The 18,099-nt window shown below is 36.9% G+C and overlaps 2 protein-coding genes across 7 annotated transcripts in view; one reads left to right on the forward strand and one right to left on the reverse strand.

The window, feature by feature from the left end:
* Positions 1–10,609, forward strand: part of LOC147313047 (uncharacterized) — a 35,990-nt gene extending 25,381 nt beyond the window's left edge. For 2 of the 4 annotated variants that reach the window (XR_015125137.1, XR_015125138.1), the window contains 2 exons: positions 906–950; positions 1,427–1,512. Coding sequence is in view for 2 of the 4 variants with exons in the window: in XM_086264994.1 (XP_086121120.1) it covers positions 906–950; positions 1,427–1,578 (197 nt within the window). In the remaining 2 variants the exon portion in view is untranslated. Of the gene's footprint in view, positions 1–905; positions 951–1,426 lie in introns of all 4 variants that reach the window. The other 2 variants (XM_086264994.1, XM_086264995.1) reach the window with 1 other exon arrangement.
* LOC147313048 (clavesin-2) overlaps positions 691–18,099 on the reverse strand; it is a 55,505-nt gene continuing 38,096 nt past the window's right edge. For 2 of the 3 annotated variants that reach the window (XM_086265001.1, XM_086265000.1), the window contains one exon: positions 8,696–18,061. In XM_086265001.1, coding sequence (XP_086121127.1) covers positions 17,968–18,061 — 94 coding nt within the window. In that variant the 3' untranslated portion in view covers positions 8,696–17,967. Of the gene's footprint in view, positions 7,068–8,695; positions 18,062–18,099 lie in introns of those variants that run through there. The other variant, XR_015125140.1, reaches the window with a different exon arrangement.

Here is an 18,099-nt window from a genome sequence, read left to right on the forward strand (position 1 = left end):
TCTCTGAGTGGTGACATTTCACCAACAAGGATTTCTAAGAGATTTCAGTCTGCAAGTTCTGTGGTTCACTATGAACTAGATACAATGTTGATAGACGTGTGTACTGTGTAGCTTGCTGCAATTCATTCTTATTATAGGGTGTTAAATGCTGTTAATGGTCCCCTTTTAGAGAGCTACAACTCTGATGTGCGTCAGCCAATAAACTTTGGTTTCCATCACATTTGTTTTTAGTTGATGATTTACTTACTCTTCAGTCACTTTTTTATTTTGCTTTGTTTGAGTCACTAAACTCCTTTTGGTTAGGTTTATGAAAAGCCTCATCACAAAATTAAACCTGCACATGCTGCATATCTAGTTACATGTAACATCAAAGGGTGCTTTACAATTGCCCATCGATGGCTATTCAGGTGACAGACTAGTCTCTCCATAGATTATGGAGAGGTCAGTGGTTTGTTGTGGACAGCAGTGTTTGGTATCCTGAGAATGAGAAGGTGCTTTCCCTTTACAACACTCAGCAGCAACAAGGCTACTCTTTGTTGAGCACCACTCTTGAGGCATGTTATTTCAACACCTGCTGAGTGGCTTTTATTAGGTTTGAACAATTATGCAGGGTGATGTGGTTGTTGCAGAAAAATTACATTTAAATGTATTTTTATTTGCAAATGACAAGTGGCAACAAGTGGTCGCTTTTCCAAATAAAGTTTAATTTTAGTTTGACTTTAACAAGAGACTGAAGCAGCAAAAACAAGCAAAAGAACATCACTGTGTTTAAAGAGTGAAACCCAGCCTGTCTTTTATCCTTTCTCTTTTTTCATGCATGTAGAAACTTATCCTCTGTTTTCTTTCTCTCTCAGTGTGAAGCACAATCTCATATTCTCATTAAGTTTTATTTTTATTGCATGCAGAAGATCCCAAGAAAGAAGAAAATATTACAGACAAGAAGAAACCTGGTAAGACTTGGTGAAATTTATTCAGGTTCTTATTTCATTGACTGTGGCCGATATTAATATTTGTATATGGAGAAGGATATAGGTGGGTGTGGGTGTTTCTAATCAAGGCGGCTAAGGCTGTGTTCAAACCCATTGTGAAGTGAACTTGTGCATCACATCAGTGGGTTTTTTGGACCATTTTGTAACCCAGAAATGTTAACGCCTTAGCGCTAACGCCAGAACTGCTTCCTCTTAAACAAAAACAGATTTTGGGAGTTTACCAGTTAGTCTTTTTTTGGTTCTGTCCCTATATAAGAGTGAACTTAAATCATATAGTGCCCACGAACAGTGATGCCAGCTTGGCCTCTATTTCTGGTCTGGAAACTTTGCTTTATGTGTGGTTTGAACACACCATGTAATCGTATAATTGCACAGTACAAATCTATCCACAGATCTTATTGTAAGCAACCTCTTTCCATCTCATCTTGTCTTCACAGGGCAGAGATTCTTTCAGTGCGTTTATGTCCCTGGCAAAAATGCCCAGTACCCTTTACGACCTTTCACTCCAGCCATGTCCCCCACCATGATGTCTCCTGCACTCAGAGCCATGTTGGAGCAGCAGAGAGCAGCCAAGGCGTCTGGGCAGTAGGACCACCTGAAGCCTTTCTTTATATCTGACAGCACTGCATCTTTCCATCCAGCAGGGGGAGGTGTTTGAATCTGTGCTAGCTTTACATTAAGAGGATGATCACAGAGAGAGAAAAAAAGTGGACTGACTTACTTTGTCTTTAATTTATTGAAATATTCTTTTAGTGGTTGAGCTCCTGGGGTTGCTGTTAATATTGCCCATTTTACCCTCTGCGTATGCTGCTCTACTATGTCTATGTTCAGTTAGAAAAATGCCATCTTGTGAATATTCTTTTAATTATAAATAGTATTTATAATGTACATAATGCATGTTTTTAATTTAGAATGGGATAAATGGGTCACAACTTAGGATGTAATATAAAAAGCTGACTTTTGTGTTACTTTCTCTATGATGCCCGTTATCAGATTTAACAGTAATTTAAATTTAAGGCAGTTTAGTTTATATCCAAGCAAACACTTATACTCTATTAAGACAAGCTTTTATTGTCTTAAACAGCTTTGAATGGTTTATTTTCAAAGTCTAAGATTATTTGCAACAGGAAAATATATTACATTGAATTATATACATAATATATGTTAATGGTATCAAACCCATGCAAATACATTTCACAAAATATGATTTATTTGAATAGTATTTTTTCCAGTTTTCTATATAAATAACTGCATTTTCAGTTCCTGTAACCATGCCCCGTGTTTGTTTCTGCTGCTTTGCTGCATCTGCAATAGAACAGAATCCAAATGTTGGAGGGTCAAATCCCAGGAGCTCCCACACTGATCTGAGCAGCATCCCTGTCACTGAACATCCATCAGCCTCATCAATCGTAGGCGCATGCTGTGATTGATGCACACATATTTCTTGACATATTAAGAACACATCTAGCATGAAACTGTTGGCCATTTACCTTTCACTGCTAATGTTTTATTTTGTTTGTTTGTTTTTGTAGAGGTTCATTTCAATATGTTACATGCCACATTTTAATTTTAACTGACTCCAATCAAAGTGGTGTATTGGAGATACTAGGGTAACCAGAAATGGCAGAGTAGATGAATAAAATATAGAACAATCTGAAAAAATAAATATTTTCTAACATTCAAGAGGCACTGAAAAGATTTGTATATCTCTATGAATACAAACTCAATAATGCAATGCAGTCTCATTGCACATATCGAAGCTCCAAAATTAAATTTGGATCCAATTAAGAAACATATTTAAATGAAACATATAGCTAAGTAAGAAAAAGGGGATATAATTAAAAAAAACAAAACATTTTCTTGTGTATATACAATAATTATTAAATAGTCTAGGTTCTCTGTGTAACTTGAAGCAGCTTATATGTGGGACTATGGGCTTTTCGGTGGTGGTTTATCGGCCATAAAGGATATGAGTATGCAGCAAAATGTTTTTGTTGCGCCTCATTAGGTTTAATAAATTCAGAAAACCTCTTTTTGATTTGTTTTTCTTTTAAAGCCAAAGATTGCAATGCTGTGCTTTTATCTTAAAAATGAAGTGCAATTCCTGGATAGTAAATGTCTTGTAATTATGTGTTTTATCACAGATGACCTCTAATTACTTACAAGTATCAGCTCCTTTAACTCATCGTGTTCAGAGGCAGGGACAACTTTGATGTGACCAACTCATGAGACACTGTGATGTCTGCTACACTGAATGAATGTCATTTGTGTTAACCATCAGCTTATTTATTAAGTCTGATCTTGTCATATTTCTTTTTACCTCAGTCATTCATAGCTCTGGTTTTGTGCCTTATAGCAACATGGCTGCCTTGTTGACGCTGCCAAACTGTTGCCGAGCATCACCAGTGATTGCTGTTGCCGTCTTACTGAATGAAAACTTGATGCAAAGAACCAAAAAAGGTGTTTTTACGCTGGGCTTAATCCTGGGATATGACCCACCCTTGCCCATATTGTGCTGTCACATTCACCTTTTAACAGAGTGAGTTCCTAAAGACAGACGAAACTACTAGTTTTTAATAGCTAGTCCATGTTTTAAAAATGCTTTTGACATATTGTTGCATTTTTACCATATTATGACCCTGTGGATTGAGCTACATCAATTATTAAAAAGTTTTTTTTTTGAGGTATGGCAGTGAAGGGGGGCTCAACCAGAGTTTCTTGAACTTATGAGGGCCAGGGACCTCTTAGAGGGGTGAAAGTTTTCCAACGTTCCCCTCATAATCCACATTTAAAGCAGTTAAGATGCTTTGATCTTCGTGTTACTTGTTGTCGTGGACTGATTCAGATATTTCCCTATGCTAGCTTGCTAGCTAGTCATCTAGCTAATATGCCAAACTATGCAGCAGAACATTTCTGCTGTCCTTGAGTGTAGTTACAGAGTTTCTACCAAAATGACTCAATGCACCATATTGATATCAGACTCTCTATTAACCCAAAGAAAACCTTGGGGATAGAAAAGGACTCAATATATATTCATACTTTTTTAAACTGTGAAATTGTTACCTTTCATTAAAATGCACTTTTAATGATGCAGCACAGATTATACAATTTAATGCAAATTATTTACAGACCTCTTGGCTATGAGATATCAACTGCAGCGCCGACTCACCATTGTACCTACTATTCCCAACTGTATTGTAACTTTTTCTTTTTTTTAAAAGCCTTAAACTGTATTTGGTGACATTGAATTTAGAGGTGAGTTTAGAGAAAGTTACTTGAAAACTTCTGTTTAAATTTTGCAGACTAAAAAGAGTCATACTTCAGTTTTATAACATAATTAGAATATTTTTTTGTTCTTTTTTAAGAGTTAGTTCTAAATAAAGTGATGTTTACTGATATGGACTGAAAACTTTCATCACTTGTTTTGCCAATAATTTGTTGCCAAAGATTGCACAGTGGCCATTTTGACTAAAACTAGTGTGTTGCAACATTAAAGAAGGACCTGCCCCTTTTAGGTGAAAGTCCATAATTTTGGTTTCTGGACTTCTTTTTTGTTTTTATTTAGTTTATTTCATTTCATTTTTCTTTATTCCTGAGTTTAACAGAACATTGAATGTAAAGTTTTTTGTAAACTCTAATTTTATAAACAAGTCTGAAGTGAAGTGTATCCCTGAGGTTTCAGTATTACCCTCCAGGGGTGAGGTCAGCAGTCCTGAAGTGGTAAGGAAGCCTAATGAGATCTGACATCATGTACTGCTGCAACTGACTGTAGGTGTTGTAAGTGTTAGTTGGAGTAAGTTATTACCTTAAAATGTGGTTTTTACTGGTGTTTTGATTAATCATATTCCAGAAGGGCATTTCAGCAGTAGTCTGCTTGTGCCTCAGTGTTCTGAAGGTCGTCAAAACATATAAAATGAACAGTAATTACAGCATAAACTGTGGCTATGTGCTGTAATTATGTTTTAAAGTGTTATTAACTGTAATTTAACGTGAGCTAAATCGTGATCTCATACAAGAAAACAAACCAGAAGGAACACACAAAAACATCAGAGCTCTATCTAATGTAACTCCAGGTTCTTCATACATATTCATGTGAGCCTACAGGTGTAAGGCTGAGTTCAACTTGACTACTCTACATCCCTGATTATGTTTTAAGTACATGCGTTTGGATGGTGTTGTTAAAAGCAAGTGATCTGCTTGATCTTATGCATGTTTTTTTTTCTGAAAAGCTGTAGTGCAACACTTTTGCTTCACTGTATTTCACTATGATGTGTTGCTGTCATATTTGTCTTTCATTCTTTTATTGGTTTGTAGTTATCAGAAACCACAGACAATCTAATTGATCTGCGATCTCCAAGCAGAATAAAAAATAGTTGGCTTTCTTGTAGATGCTTCATCTGGGATTGGAGTGCAGTTTAACACTCTTTAAAAAAGTTTAATTCCACAACATACAGTTTGAGGTTGTTTTGTTTTGGAAGGATATATTTTGTTAACAAATTGTAATATTTTCTGCATGATAATGTCATTTATTTAAATTCAAGGCTGCTTTTTTGTAACACACAAGTAAGACTGCAGTGTCACAAAAAGCAGTCACTCTGGTGCTGTACAAATACTGTAGATAATAGTTAATTTCTTATTATCATGAGACTTGTCACTCCATTAGTTCTCAAAGATAATAATAAATTAGTTAACACGTTTGGTCAAAAAACAGTTTTAAATGAAAGATGTTTTTTTGTGCTTTATCAAAGATGTATGAAAATGATGTTTCATTAAGAGAAAGTATGAACTACCTGCTGCATGTACTATAAAGCAGATGTGTTTAATTCACTCGGTCACTTTCCAGAAGCCAGTTAAGTGTCATAACTGACATTTCAAGCTATAATATCATTGGAGGGACAACACTGAGTCTGCTGTGCTTATGTAGGAAACTTTTACCACTATGCAGTTTTTGTGTCAAAACGTGAATAAACTTTTGAAGATATCCATGAGGGGGCATTTCTCTCTCTGTCTTTGCTATATATGGAATAATTCGTATAGAAAGAAACACTGTTATACTGATGGGCTGTGATGTATTTAGTTGTTGTAGGGTGTATCCCACCCTACAAGAACTCATACTCTCCATCCTATCAATAAATAAATAACAAGCACTAAACCACCTCTGCTTACATATTAATTAATCCAGCTAAGAAGCACAGTGTTAATGTGTTCTGTGAGTTCTAAGTACATGCTGAATCTTTTATTTTCTGACTTTAAAGTTAGTTTAAAGTCTGGAAAAGAAAAGGTTATTTATACACACTGACTGGGAATTAGAAATGAAAGTGGAACAAGGCTCAGTGAAAAGTGATCTAAAAAATTAGTAGACAGGAAAATCTAAAACAAGACACTACAAAAAAAGAAAAGGAAAGAAATCTAACAAAGTAAAATGTGACAAAACTAAAAACAACAACAAACAAACAACCAAAAAAACTGGACACACAAAAATGGTCACACCAAATGTGAAGAGAGAGACACACTGGTGGATAAAAGCATACAAGCAGAAATACGAGACTGTAAACGTTAACACTGAGGAGCTGAACACACAAGAAATAAACTGATAAATAGAAGCAGAGGAAAACCCAATTCAAACCCAGGACTGGATGAGTCAAAAACTCCATAATTATTAAACCGTAACCAGAATTAAAATACAAGAAATAGTAATTAAAATACTGGAATGATACCAAAATGGCAGCGCGGTGGCATAGTGGTTAGCACTGTTGCTGCACAGCAAGAAGGTCCTGAGTTCAATTTCATTATCAGGCCGGGGTCTTTCTGTGTGGAGTTTGCATGTTCTCCCCGTGTTTGCATGGGTTCTCTCCGGGTACTCCGGCTTCCTCCCACCATCCAAAGACATGCAGCTTGTGGGGATAGGTTAATTGGATAATCCAAATTGTCACTAGGTGTGAATGTGCGAATGAATGTGAGTGTGAATGGTTGTCTGTCTCTGTGTGTTGGCCCTGCAACAGACTGGCGACCTGTCCAGGGTGTACCCCGCCTCTCGCCCTATGACAGCTGGGATAGGCTCCAGCGCCCCCCGCGACCCTGAAAAGGATAAGCAGAAGCGAATTGATGGATGATACCAAAATCAAAACAGGAATTTAAAAAAAAAAATACAATGTAAGAATTAAAAAAACAACAGTTGAGTCAAACTGTTTGTGTTTCCAACAGTGGAATCAAACTACTAAGTGTCCTATGAACTAAGCAGGAAGGCACAAAGTCAAACATGACTTCCAATACCACTAATGGACCTTTGATTGGCCTTTGAGGGGAAAAAACTGCATTTCCCATGAAAAATGACTTCACTCCCTATTTCTACAGGTAATGGCAGATAGTTCCTGCTGACAGCATGATGAACTTTATTCCAACGTGAGAAGTCCTATGAACAGATCAGATCAGATTGGCAAAGTGTATTTCTGGATCATGTTTTTGTTGTTGGATGTGCTTTTTACATAATTTTTGTAAAAGCCATTAGTGGAAGGACACTGCTACCTGAGACAAGTTGAATGCACGATATGCAAGTAATGCAAAAAATGATTGCTCTAGCTTATTCTGTTCTATCAGGATTTAAAGTTACACAAATGGAAACCTGCGGGCTTACAAGAGTTAAATTTAGGCTATATATAAAATAAATGTGACAATCAACATAAGAAAGAACATCTTTTCATTTACAAATAAATTATCTAACACACATTAGTGGGTCACATAATAAACTTAGAGAACAGAAAAAAGTATACACCCCATCACGCTAGAATTGATCCAATACCAATACCAGGATAGGTATCGATACTATCGATATCTGGATTGATCTACCTACTTCTTATTTTAGGATGTCAGTGTCGTTTGAGCTCTTGTTGGCAGAATTGGGACAACACCTGGGGAGGCAGTTAATTTCAGAGTCTATAAAATAGTATTATTTCCATATCATTGTAATTCAGTACTGGTGCACATTTTGAGCTAGTCACAATCTGACTGGTCAGATCTGTTTATTCACATGCGAAAAATCAGCTGTCGCAATACATGTCGCAAATTTGTCTTCAAAAACGTATATGGTCTGTGTGAACAGCAATAATAATAGGTTACTTGTCCAGTGTGAAAAGTCCTTTAGCCTTTACATTTACTACAAAGATCATGAGAACAAATGTTTTGAAAAATACAGCATAAAATTTCATGGGCAAACTGAAATAGATACAGTAAGTCATGACTGTAAATACACGATTTTCCAATTATCACTGCTTTCCTTGGTGTGGATAAACAAACCATTACAACTGGTTTTGGGGCCTTATGGCATTAAAAGGGGATCTCATAACAGCCAAAGAGCGGGCGGGGATGCAGTATGAATCTGCCACGGATATGTTTGAGGCCAGTAACAGACCAGCTGGCAATACATGGTACCAGAGCAGAAGAATGGGTAAGCTGTAATGTACTGTGCTCATATCGACTTGAAGGAGCACAGGAGTCAAACGAAAGTCTTTTGAAGTACTGTTTTACTTTAGTGAGGACACTTCTTTTGAAAGTGTGGCCTCTTTGTCCTCAGACTCACTCAGAGGAAATTGATCTTGATTACTGAATTTCTGTAGCTTCAACAAGCATGGCGACATCTGCTCAAATGCTGTGATATTCTTAGAGGTCAAACTTAAACAGACAGAAACAACAGAAAAGTAACCAGGGAAAAGATCTGCGTGTGTCCATGTTTATTTTGATCATTTTACATTTCAGCAAATTGTCTTTGAGGACATTAATACATTTAACACCTGCTAACTGAACAGCGTTTTGCTCCTATAATATACTGGCTTTCCATAATAACTTCACAATTCATTTGTAGTTTGGTCTCCCTACACCTCCTACTGTAACTATACAATCAAATAACATTGGTAGGAAAATCAAATAAATTGAAAGGTATGCATTCATTTTCAATTATCAGTCATTTAAAAAAATGACATTTAATGTTGAATTCTTCAATGCACAAATACTTAAATATAAGAAACAATACATTGGATTTCTAATGGAAGAAGTGGCTTTGGCAGAGAGAACTCAAACATTAGTCAAAGTCAGTGGGGAATAAACATTGCTGGTCCATAAATCATTACAAAGTCCACAGCACACTGACGAAACTTGTGATGGAGAGTTTCATTTCAAAAGAACAGGAATATCATCTTGAAACTTGATTATTACATCTGTTAAAGATTTGTTTAACTTTTTCCACACTAGACGTTATGATGCTATATGCAGAGATAATGTGATTTTTATCTCTTCACTTTGGAACAAAACTCTTCATGTGGATATTTAATTAACCCAATCTATACAGTACACGTGCTGCGACTTCTGCCAGTTTTACACATCCGTTATCTTGGAAAACAAAGTTATGCTAATCAACGTGGCTTACGATGCCTGTCAAACAGAGAGGCACACAAAGCAGAGAACATTTAATGTACATTACTGAAACTAGACACATTTTTCAAGCCATTTAGACTCAATTGTCTGAACCAAATGAAGGCCAACAGTACCCCAAAACCATTTCTATGAGTGATGGCAATGTCCTGTCTTCTACTACCTGCCAAACAGGCATGATTTGCATTTTCATTGTTTTACATACTTTGTCCTAAATTTGAAAAATGCCACTCAAAGTATGGAAGCTTTGTATTTTCATATCAAATATGCTTCTAATCACACAGGGAGCCATCGTGGAAGTCAACATTGGATGATTACTGTATTCATAGGAAAGTGATAGCTGCATGCAGTATGGTCACAACGTGTGGTCCTGCTTTCAAAAGGAACATTTTCAAATTTGTATTTTCATCTGTTAAAGAATGTTAAAGAGCACGCACATCAACATGTGAAATGTTGATCTGTTGGCTTTCTGGCTGCTTTTCCCCAATGCAAATCTGGTTTTTATTTGAGGAAGATCAGAAAGTGCATTTCTATTCTATTGCTTTGTTAAAATAAAATTACACTGCAATATAAACAACCCTGTTAAATAAATGATAAAGTACATGAAGCAGGTGGAAAATTACCAAAGACAAAAACCTGTCAGATCTGCGTGCAGGGGTAGATAATCACAAATGTCCCATTTCAAGCTTATTGTCCCCTTTTGCTTTTGTTGTTGTGCATGAATGGAGAATTTCTCAACAGCCAACTAAACTAAATCTGCCCCTAATATCCGCATTGTGTCAGAATTATATATGCTAACTGTGGATGAAAACTATAGAAACTAAATCATTTACAGAAGTCAACACTAGTTTTGCAGGTGCCTGTTTTCTGTGTGGCTTTTTGGCTGAAAAAAGCTGTTAACTTTACACCGAGCAAAATCGTATTGCTGGGATTTATCAGCACATTAACCCTTAAGATGCATTTCCCTTTAATGGTCCCTGGATGGTGATTTCAGTCACTCTGACTGAAGTGAAAATTTTAGCTTTTTTATTTACTTTGGTGAAAGGACAAATATAAATGTGACACTTTGGAGCTACTATAAACAAAAGCAGCTTTTTGTTTGGTGTGAATTTTTTTCAAACTGATGCTGGCTATAGATTATCATTGTGTTTGTTCAGTAAAGAAAGCAATCATATTTTTTTTTTAAAAAAAAGAAAAGTTCAGGTGTCAAAGAGCTGATAAAGTGCTGCAATCTGAGCTGTGATTCACCCTGCTTCAAACTGCAAAGTCACTTGAAAACTGCAGATACATCTGCAACTCCTGCAGAGCTCGTTCCATGCTCAGTGGTGCGCAAATACGGCATTAATTATGATTAGTTAAGCTACTCAAAATTAAATGAAGAACAAATGAACTCATGTTGCAGATTTGGGCTTCTCTGTAGTTAAAAAAAGACTGGAAATGAATTCACAGATGTCCCATTCATGTCTCTCTTTTTTGCGTGTCATGAAATGATATGTTGCATGGGAGAAAAGCAGCATTTGGCTCTTGCTTTGTTTTGTTTTTTACGATTGCTGACTTCAGATTTATTAAAATGACAGATAAAATTACAAACATTTGAGGACCTCCATGAATGCTTCCGGGATGATTATTTTTTTAAAAGCCCAAAGCCTGATATACTGTTACATCTCTTATAGCTGGTGTCTGAATGTGCCCAGCAATACTTTGATCCAAGAATCAGAAGGAATGACATAACAATAACACAGAAATAACATTCGAAATGCTGAATTTCTTAAATAAGAACAGATCTTAAACTCATATTTCTGTATACACTTCATACAACAATCTGTGTAATAAACAAGATAGATAGCAATTTTAATAAAATACTGACAAGAGAAAAGAAAAAGTCTTGCATGTGTGGTAAAGCACAAAGCATCACCCGATAAAGTATATCTGTAATAAAACACTGTGTCTCATTTCATTCTATTTAGATTTACAACTGAACAAAACAACCTCTGATACCAACATTAACCTTAAAAATAATCAGTGAACCTGCAGGACGCTCTGAGTGAGATACAGTTTAGCTATATTCAAGCAGTATACAGATGTTTAGTTCATGTAAACTTTTTATCCTAACAACTGGAAGCATCTACAGTGGCTGTGTGAGTGACCATGTGTGTGTGTGTGTGTGTGTGTGTGTGTGTGTGTGTGTGTCCGTTTATGGTAGTAATCTTTACATTTTCTCCTGAATCTCTTATTCAGACTGTATTGGCTCTGTTCTACTGCATGAGTTTTGTGAAAAATATATCCACAACATCTAGCGAACAAAACCAGCAACCAAAACACATGATGACAACAGCTTTCTATTGTAGTGTGAACAAAAGGTGATTAGACTTTGTTGTTTGGAGTGTGACTGATAATTTTAAACTTGCAAAGTGCTCTTGGAAAAATCCTCATGACTGCCAGAAGTTGGTCTACTCAAGTAACTACTGTGACCATTTATACTCTAAGTTCGAATGGTCTGAAAATACTGTTCAGGTTTGTTTTTTGACATCTGCACTGATACTGATAACAAATCTAGACTTTTACCTCATTAGTAGTGAACTAATTCCAGCACTGACAACAAACATCAGAAAAGGACACATTTGTGAAATGCTGCTGTGATGAAATGTGCTGAAACTGAAGAATGAACCCAGGCAGGGAAGTAAACCAGGTTAAAGCTGTAAATTTGTGAGAAAGACTAAAATAAACCAGTAAATGAATTAATAATGGCGCACCATCCATAGTTTTGTGATTTGTTTCTTGCAGGATAACCATTTTAGTCTCGGAGACTTGGCGTTATTTAGTTGAATATTAACCCCATCGTCTGACTTACTGTTTAGTTTGTTTAGCTACACTGGCACTTACAAACCATTACATTCCTGTTAAAGATGAAAAACAGCAGGAGTTGATGTAATTACATTGCGAGTAATTAACTGTGTGAAAGTGGGTGTTTGAACAAATCAACATGCAACAGCAAAGTACAGTGAGGCCTTCCGCTGTCAGAATTATTATCATCTGCATACATGGTACATGGACCATGCCTTATGTATTAATCCTAATTATTAACCAACGTCTGAACGACTCATCAGATGTCACTGATGAATGAAGTTGCTGTCTTAAAATGTGAATTAAAAGGATGATTAAACAGCCAAGCAGGTATGTGGTAACCCTCCCCTGTGACTTGTGGTCTGTAACACAAAGCATGATATTTAAGTGGATCACATTTTCCTCCAATCTTTGATGCTTTGATGTTTTCAAAGATTGCTGCAAAACATTTAGGCTTAACCTGGGTTGACTGCAAATAAATCTCACATGAATGAAATGTACTTTTAAATTTGTATTTGCAATTATTCTGCAGGTGAATTTGGATAAAGTAATCACAGAAGCATGGCTGTCAGTCAGAAGTTGTGGTATGCAGCGCTTACCTAATCCTTTTCATCTCACATGTCTGATTCTGCGCTGCCTCTTTACTGCTTCAGCGCCATTTTGTGATTAAGGCTGATAGCATATCTGGAGTTTTCTGTAGGAAATACGACGGTGTGCAGGTTCAGATAATGATGCCAGTGCAATCTTCTATAATTTTCTTCCCTATTACCCTTTTTGTCACAGTCATAAGCGCCGAGAAGTCACAGAGACCTTTGGCACTAAAATCCTGTAAAGAAAGAGTGCTGCCTTCACAAAAGGAGTTCAAATAACACATATTATGTTTCTTCCCTTAAAATGACTTTTAATGATGCAATCATTGCAGTGTATCAAAAGCAGTTTCCTTTTAATAGAGTTCAATGTTGAAGAGATGATTATGATCATTTTAAAAAATGTTTTTTAGCTGTTGTTAATAAAAATGTCTAGATTGAACTTGACTTGTATTGACTCTCAGAAACAAAAACCCAGCAAGCAGCAGTTGCAGAAAAACTTAGTTGTAGCTGACTAAACTGGGTTTTACAGAGAACTGATCTTCTCATTAATCCATCCCCTGAACAGTGATTGGTCAGTTATAGCTTAAAAAGACAAATTAGCAGGTATGTCAACCTTCAAATTTTGCAGTACATGAGAAATAAATGATGATGACCTTTGTCTTTTGCTGTATTTATTCCATAATCATATTTAAAATGGGAGAAATATATTGACAACAATGTTTGTTTCTCAGGAAAGAGAACACAGGGGCATTTGAACTAAGAACTGTGGCTGCAAAAGCACTACTGCTGTCAGCGACATCAGAATCAATCTGGGAATCTATCGATTTTGGGGACACTGGTCAATATCTGACTGTTCCCTGTGCTTCTTTTAAAACACAGTTAAATATGAATTTTTAAAAAGCAAGTAACAACCTGAATTAATCTCAAATAATTGCCTATGGTTTAGAGCTTGTAGTTAAAAGTATGTGTTTGTTCTCCACTGTCCAGCACAAGCCTTTAACATGCTTCAACATGATTGGTCAGTAGAACTACAAGCGGATTATTAAAGGAAATCAAAGATCTTGTTTTCTGTCTACAAATATCAGCATTATAATTAAACCAAATACTGATGCTAAAACAATTACATCGGCCAGTTTTCTAGAAGCCTTGTACTGTTTGTGGTTTTCTAAGTAGTTTTACTTGGTGACAAACTAAGACAATTACATCACACAGCAAAATATACTCATTTAAGTTGTCTCCATCTACAAAAGAGGAAATACTGATGTTGGTTTTATGGGATGTCAGGAGAGATACTCCTTTCTACTTCCTTGGGCATCAAATATTGCCATTTTGAGAAAGCAGCTGAAGTCTCACAGTTATGCACACGGTGTTCGTTGCCACCTGTGCCATAATACAACAGCTACTGAGACAGGTCTGTCACACCCAAGTGGTTATGTATGGGTGCTTCTAAAATGCGTCTTTTCATCAGATTTATATGGATTACCTACATGTCCAGGCTTACTGTTGCAAATGGCATATATTATCAAGATATCGTCTTAGCCAACTGGACTAAAAAAGGAGTTTGAGATGCCTAAACCTAACCAGCCTATTAACGTAAAAAGTGAGTGCAAACGAAGCAAAATAAAACGTGGACACTCCACCACTGTCTGTCTGCTGCTCTGCAAAAACAGGACCACTGTCTGTTCATGTCTCATTCTGCCACAGCCGATGTGTCAAGCTACCAACGTCAGAGGGCAGCTTTTAGGTATTTGTGCGACAGCACAGACAAAAAGACAACGTTTGACGTACTAGGATGACTATGTATTGGCAGCAGTATGAGTGGATTATTATTTACAGATCCAAGGTCAGTTATATAATGAAATAATGAACGCATTTAGCATATGATGACTAATCGGGTTGGTTCCAAATAAGCTCCACAGCATTTTAGTTGCATGAAAAAAATATTGAACCCATTGTATATTTTATGGATTTTGTCACAATGAGTAATTGTACAAATGGCAAAATTCTTGCACAGATATATCATACACCTGTACACCTTGTGGAAATCTAGGTTTGGTCTGAACTCTATATTATGTGCCTCTTTCTGAAAATAAATCATTTACTCCTTGAACACAAAGTTCGAGCAGTAGATGCAGCAAAGGTTGAATTTATAATAAAAATTGAATCAGACCCTACAATGGACTTAATCATACAATAATATGTGTCATGACAGCCTATTCAAACTGTTTCTGTAGCTACTGTCTGCTCTTAGAGGATCAGGCTGATCACATATTCAGTAAAAACACAGTATCGCCATCACACTGCCAGATTATTATCTCTCTGTGTTTGATGTTAAACCTCAGTGGAAGCACACGGATCACACTGAGCCGAAGGAGAAACCATTAAGAACAAGTCTGACTCGACTTTGCACAGGATACAGCCTGTAGAGCCTCTGAGCTGCGGTAAGCGGGGCTGACATGTCGTGTGCGCTGGTGTGATAGTTTAACATTTCAGCTGTCTGCTCTCGTTGCAGCGGGCCACCTCACGCTCCCCTGCCTGCCGGCCTTTATTCTGTGATCTGCTCGGCTGTCTGTTTGCCAGCCTCACTCTGCTGCTCTGCCCATCAGAGGCGCGTATTTCCTTCCCGCTGTGCTCTTCACCTTCTTAACATTTGGTTGTCACACCTTTGCACTTCGTGTGCCCAAGGTGAATAGTTGATGTGGAAGAACCTAAACTAAAGTATGTCAAACTGCTTCAGGGCTACATGCATGGAGAAATTCCACATAACTTAACAAACTGTGTCAGTTTAAATACTATTTTCTAAAGGACAGTTTGGACTGCTAAAGTTTCTGACTGCTAAAGTAATTAATCTTATAATTTAGTATAAAATGTTGCACTTGAAAGTTACACTTTTCTCTGAACTCGAGTAAACGCTGACTGTGCCATACATATAATAATGACATCATCAGCGTTTAAACTGATTCTTTTTAGGAGGATCACTTCAAAAATCATAATTTTGAGTGCACTATGTTATCGTTATTTCCTCGTATCTATAGTTAGCCTTCTCCATCTAAAAAACACAAAGGGTGGAATAAACAAAGTGAAAGAGGCAAAAGTAAAACAAGCGGAACATCACATGGGGGAATTTGGGTTTTTTTTGCTGGACAGAGCTTCAGGATGTTAAAGGGTTCAAATGCAGCAGACAGCTGGTATTACTTTGACTACAGTTGGTGAACCTATGAGCTGGACTGCTGAACTGAATCTTTGAAATAAGACATCTAATAATAGAGACATTATCATCAGACTACAGTTGATTGCTTGACTGACTTTTTACCTGGCTGCATACAAACTCAAATGTGATTATCCGTTGGAAACAAGGGATGGTTTCATGCATATTATTATACAGATATCTGTTTATAGGGATGGTTTTGACTTTAGTCATTAACAATTTGTTTGCCTTAATATCCTTTTAAAATGTCAAGTGCAGTCTCTGTTACCACTTCAGTGACAGATAGCCTGAAATAGGACTTAATACAAGCCTTTTAACTGCCCTGTACAGAAAATAACTGCAGCCATTCTAACAATACAATTAACTCTAATCCAGGATTTAATAAATTATTAATCACTGTGTGTCATTATCAGCTGAATTGTTAAATTATTGAAGTTAACCAATTACCTCATTGAAAATGTCTCGGTGCATTCAGGTGCTGTCAGGATGTTCTAACAGCACTCTCATGCTTCAGAGGGTATCCTTAAAGATGCTGCAAACCAAACACTTAACACAAAAAGGATAAAATTTGCACTTCCTGACAGTGGTAATGGAATAATTTTCTCATCAAACAGTGATGTGGGCATTTTAATTCTTCAGATTAATCTGGTAATTATAGGGTGTCAAACGACAAATAGCTGGTTTTTAAATGCCTTATAAAATACTAATAATAAGTTCAAATGGATTTAAAAACTGTGAATGGCAGCCTGGGATCATTTAAAAAAGGAAAAAGTCTGCTTTTGTTGTATACAGGAGGAAATAATCGGTCAACAACATACCAATGTGATGCTTTAATCTCTAAATATCTAATACGCATACCGTGTTAAAATGATGGGAATATGTTTTCAGAAGCTCGTTAATGTCATTACATCCAACAAATGTGTCACAACGTCACAGGAGAAGATAATACACTTGGCCTTTCCCTGCTTCTACAAAGTTTTGCCTCATTTATTTGTCCATCGAAATTCAGAAAATACATCTTTGGTCTCCCAAACAAATATGTAATTATGTGCGTCTATGTTAAAAATAAGAGACAGCAGCTTTGTGTTATCCCTAATGGCAGAAGACAGCACTGTGCTCTGTGACATATGGGTCAGAAACAAGCGAGAGAATGACTAAAAAGAAAAACAACAAAAAAAACCAAATGATACATAGAGCCAACTCTTACCGTAAAGGGGGGTTTGCTTTTCCAAGAGATAACTGGAGTGAGAACCAAGAGTTCGGCCATTGTTTTCAAAGGAAAGATGCCAAACCCCCAGTAAACACCCAATAAGCTCCCAGTAAACCCACTGCCTGTATGCCAGTTTGGGTCCAGGAGGTTAAACAAGTTGATCGCCATCACTGCTGCAGATCCTGAGCCGTGCTTCTTGCCCATATGGGGCATTTTTCCTCAAATTACTGTACAAAAAAAGGAAAAACTGTAGCTCAAGAGCTCTGGCCCCAAGCCCTCTTTGAAGTTTCATGATCAGTTTTCCACATTCTTTATCATCTGTATCCTGTACAAGTGCAGTAAACACTCTATACTTTCACAACTCACTCTCTTGAGTGTCTCTTCCCTGCTCCATACTGGATTGTTTAAAGACGTTAATTTACAGTTTCTGGAATTGGCACTTGACAAATAACTAAATAAATAAATATATAGAACACCATCAGTAGCTCTTAGGATGCCCTTAAGTCTGAGGAAACGTCCTTCTCATCTCTTGCTGCTTGCTTTTCCATGATTTGGAGAAAAAGGTGAATCCAACAGTAGCAGCAGCAGCATTTCCTGGAGAAAGGTGTTTTTCAGGGCGCGTGTTGCTTGTGCACAGTAAGTCAGTGTATTTGTGTGTGTAAATATTGATTTGAGTATGCTTTTGAGCTGTGACTGCACGGTTTAGTCCAGCGAAAGCAGCGGCTGCATGTTGTCTTCTTCGCTCTTGACTTTGTCTGGTCGCTTCAGGACTCCCGGTTCCACCACCGACTGAGACCTACAAGAACAAAGGACAGGAGGTGATTAGCATAACTG

The sequence above is a fragment of the Aulonocara sp. 'chitande type north' Nkhata Bay genome, linkage group LG15 (assembly GCF_057382095.1).
Source record: "Aulonocara sp. 'chitande type north' Nkhata Bay isolate Kocher_YH1m ecotype deep benthic linkage group LG15, A_spYH_male_GT1.1, whole genome shotgun sequence".
NCBI classification, from domain to species: Eukaryota; Metazoa; Chordata; class Actinopteri; order Cichliformes; family Cichlidae; genus Aulonocara; species Aulonocara sp. 'chitande type north' Nkhata Bay.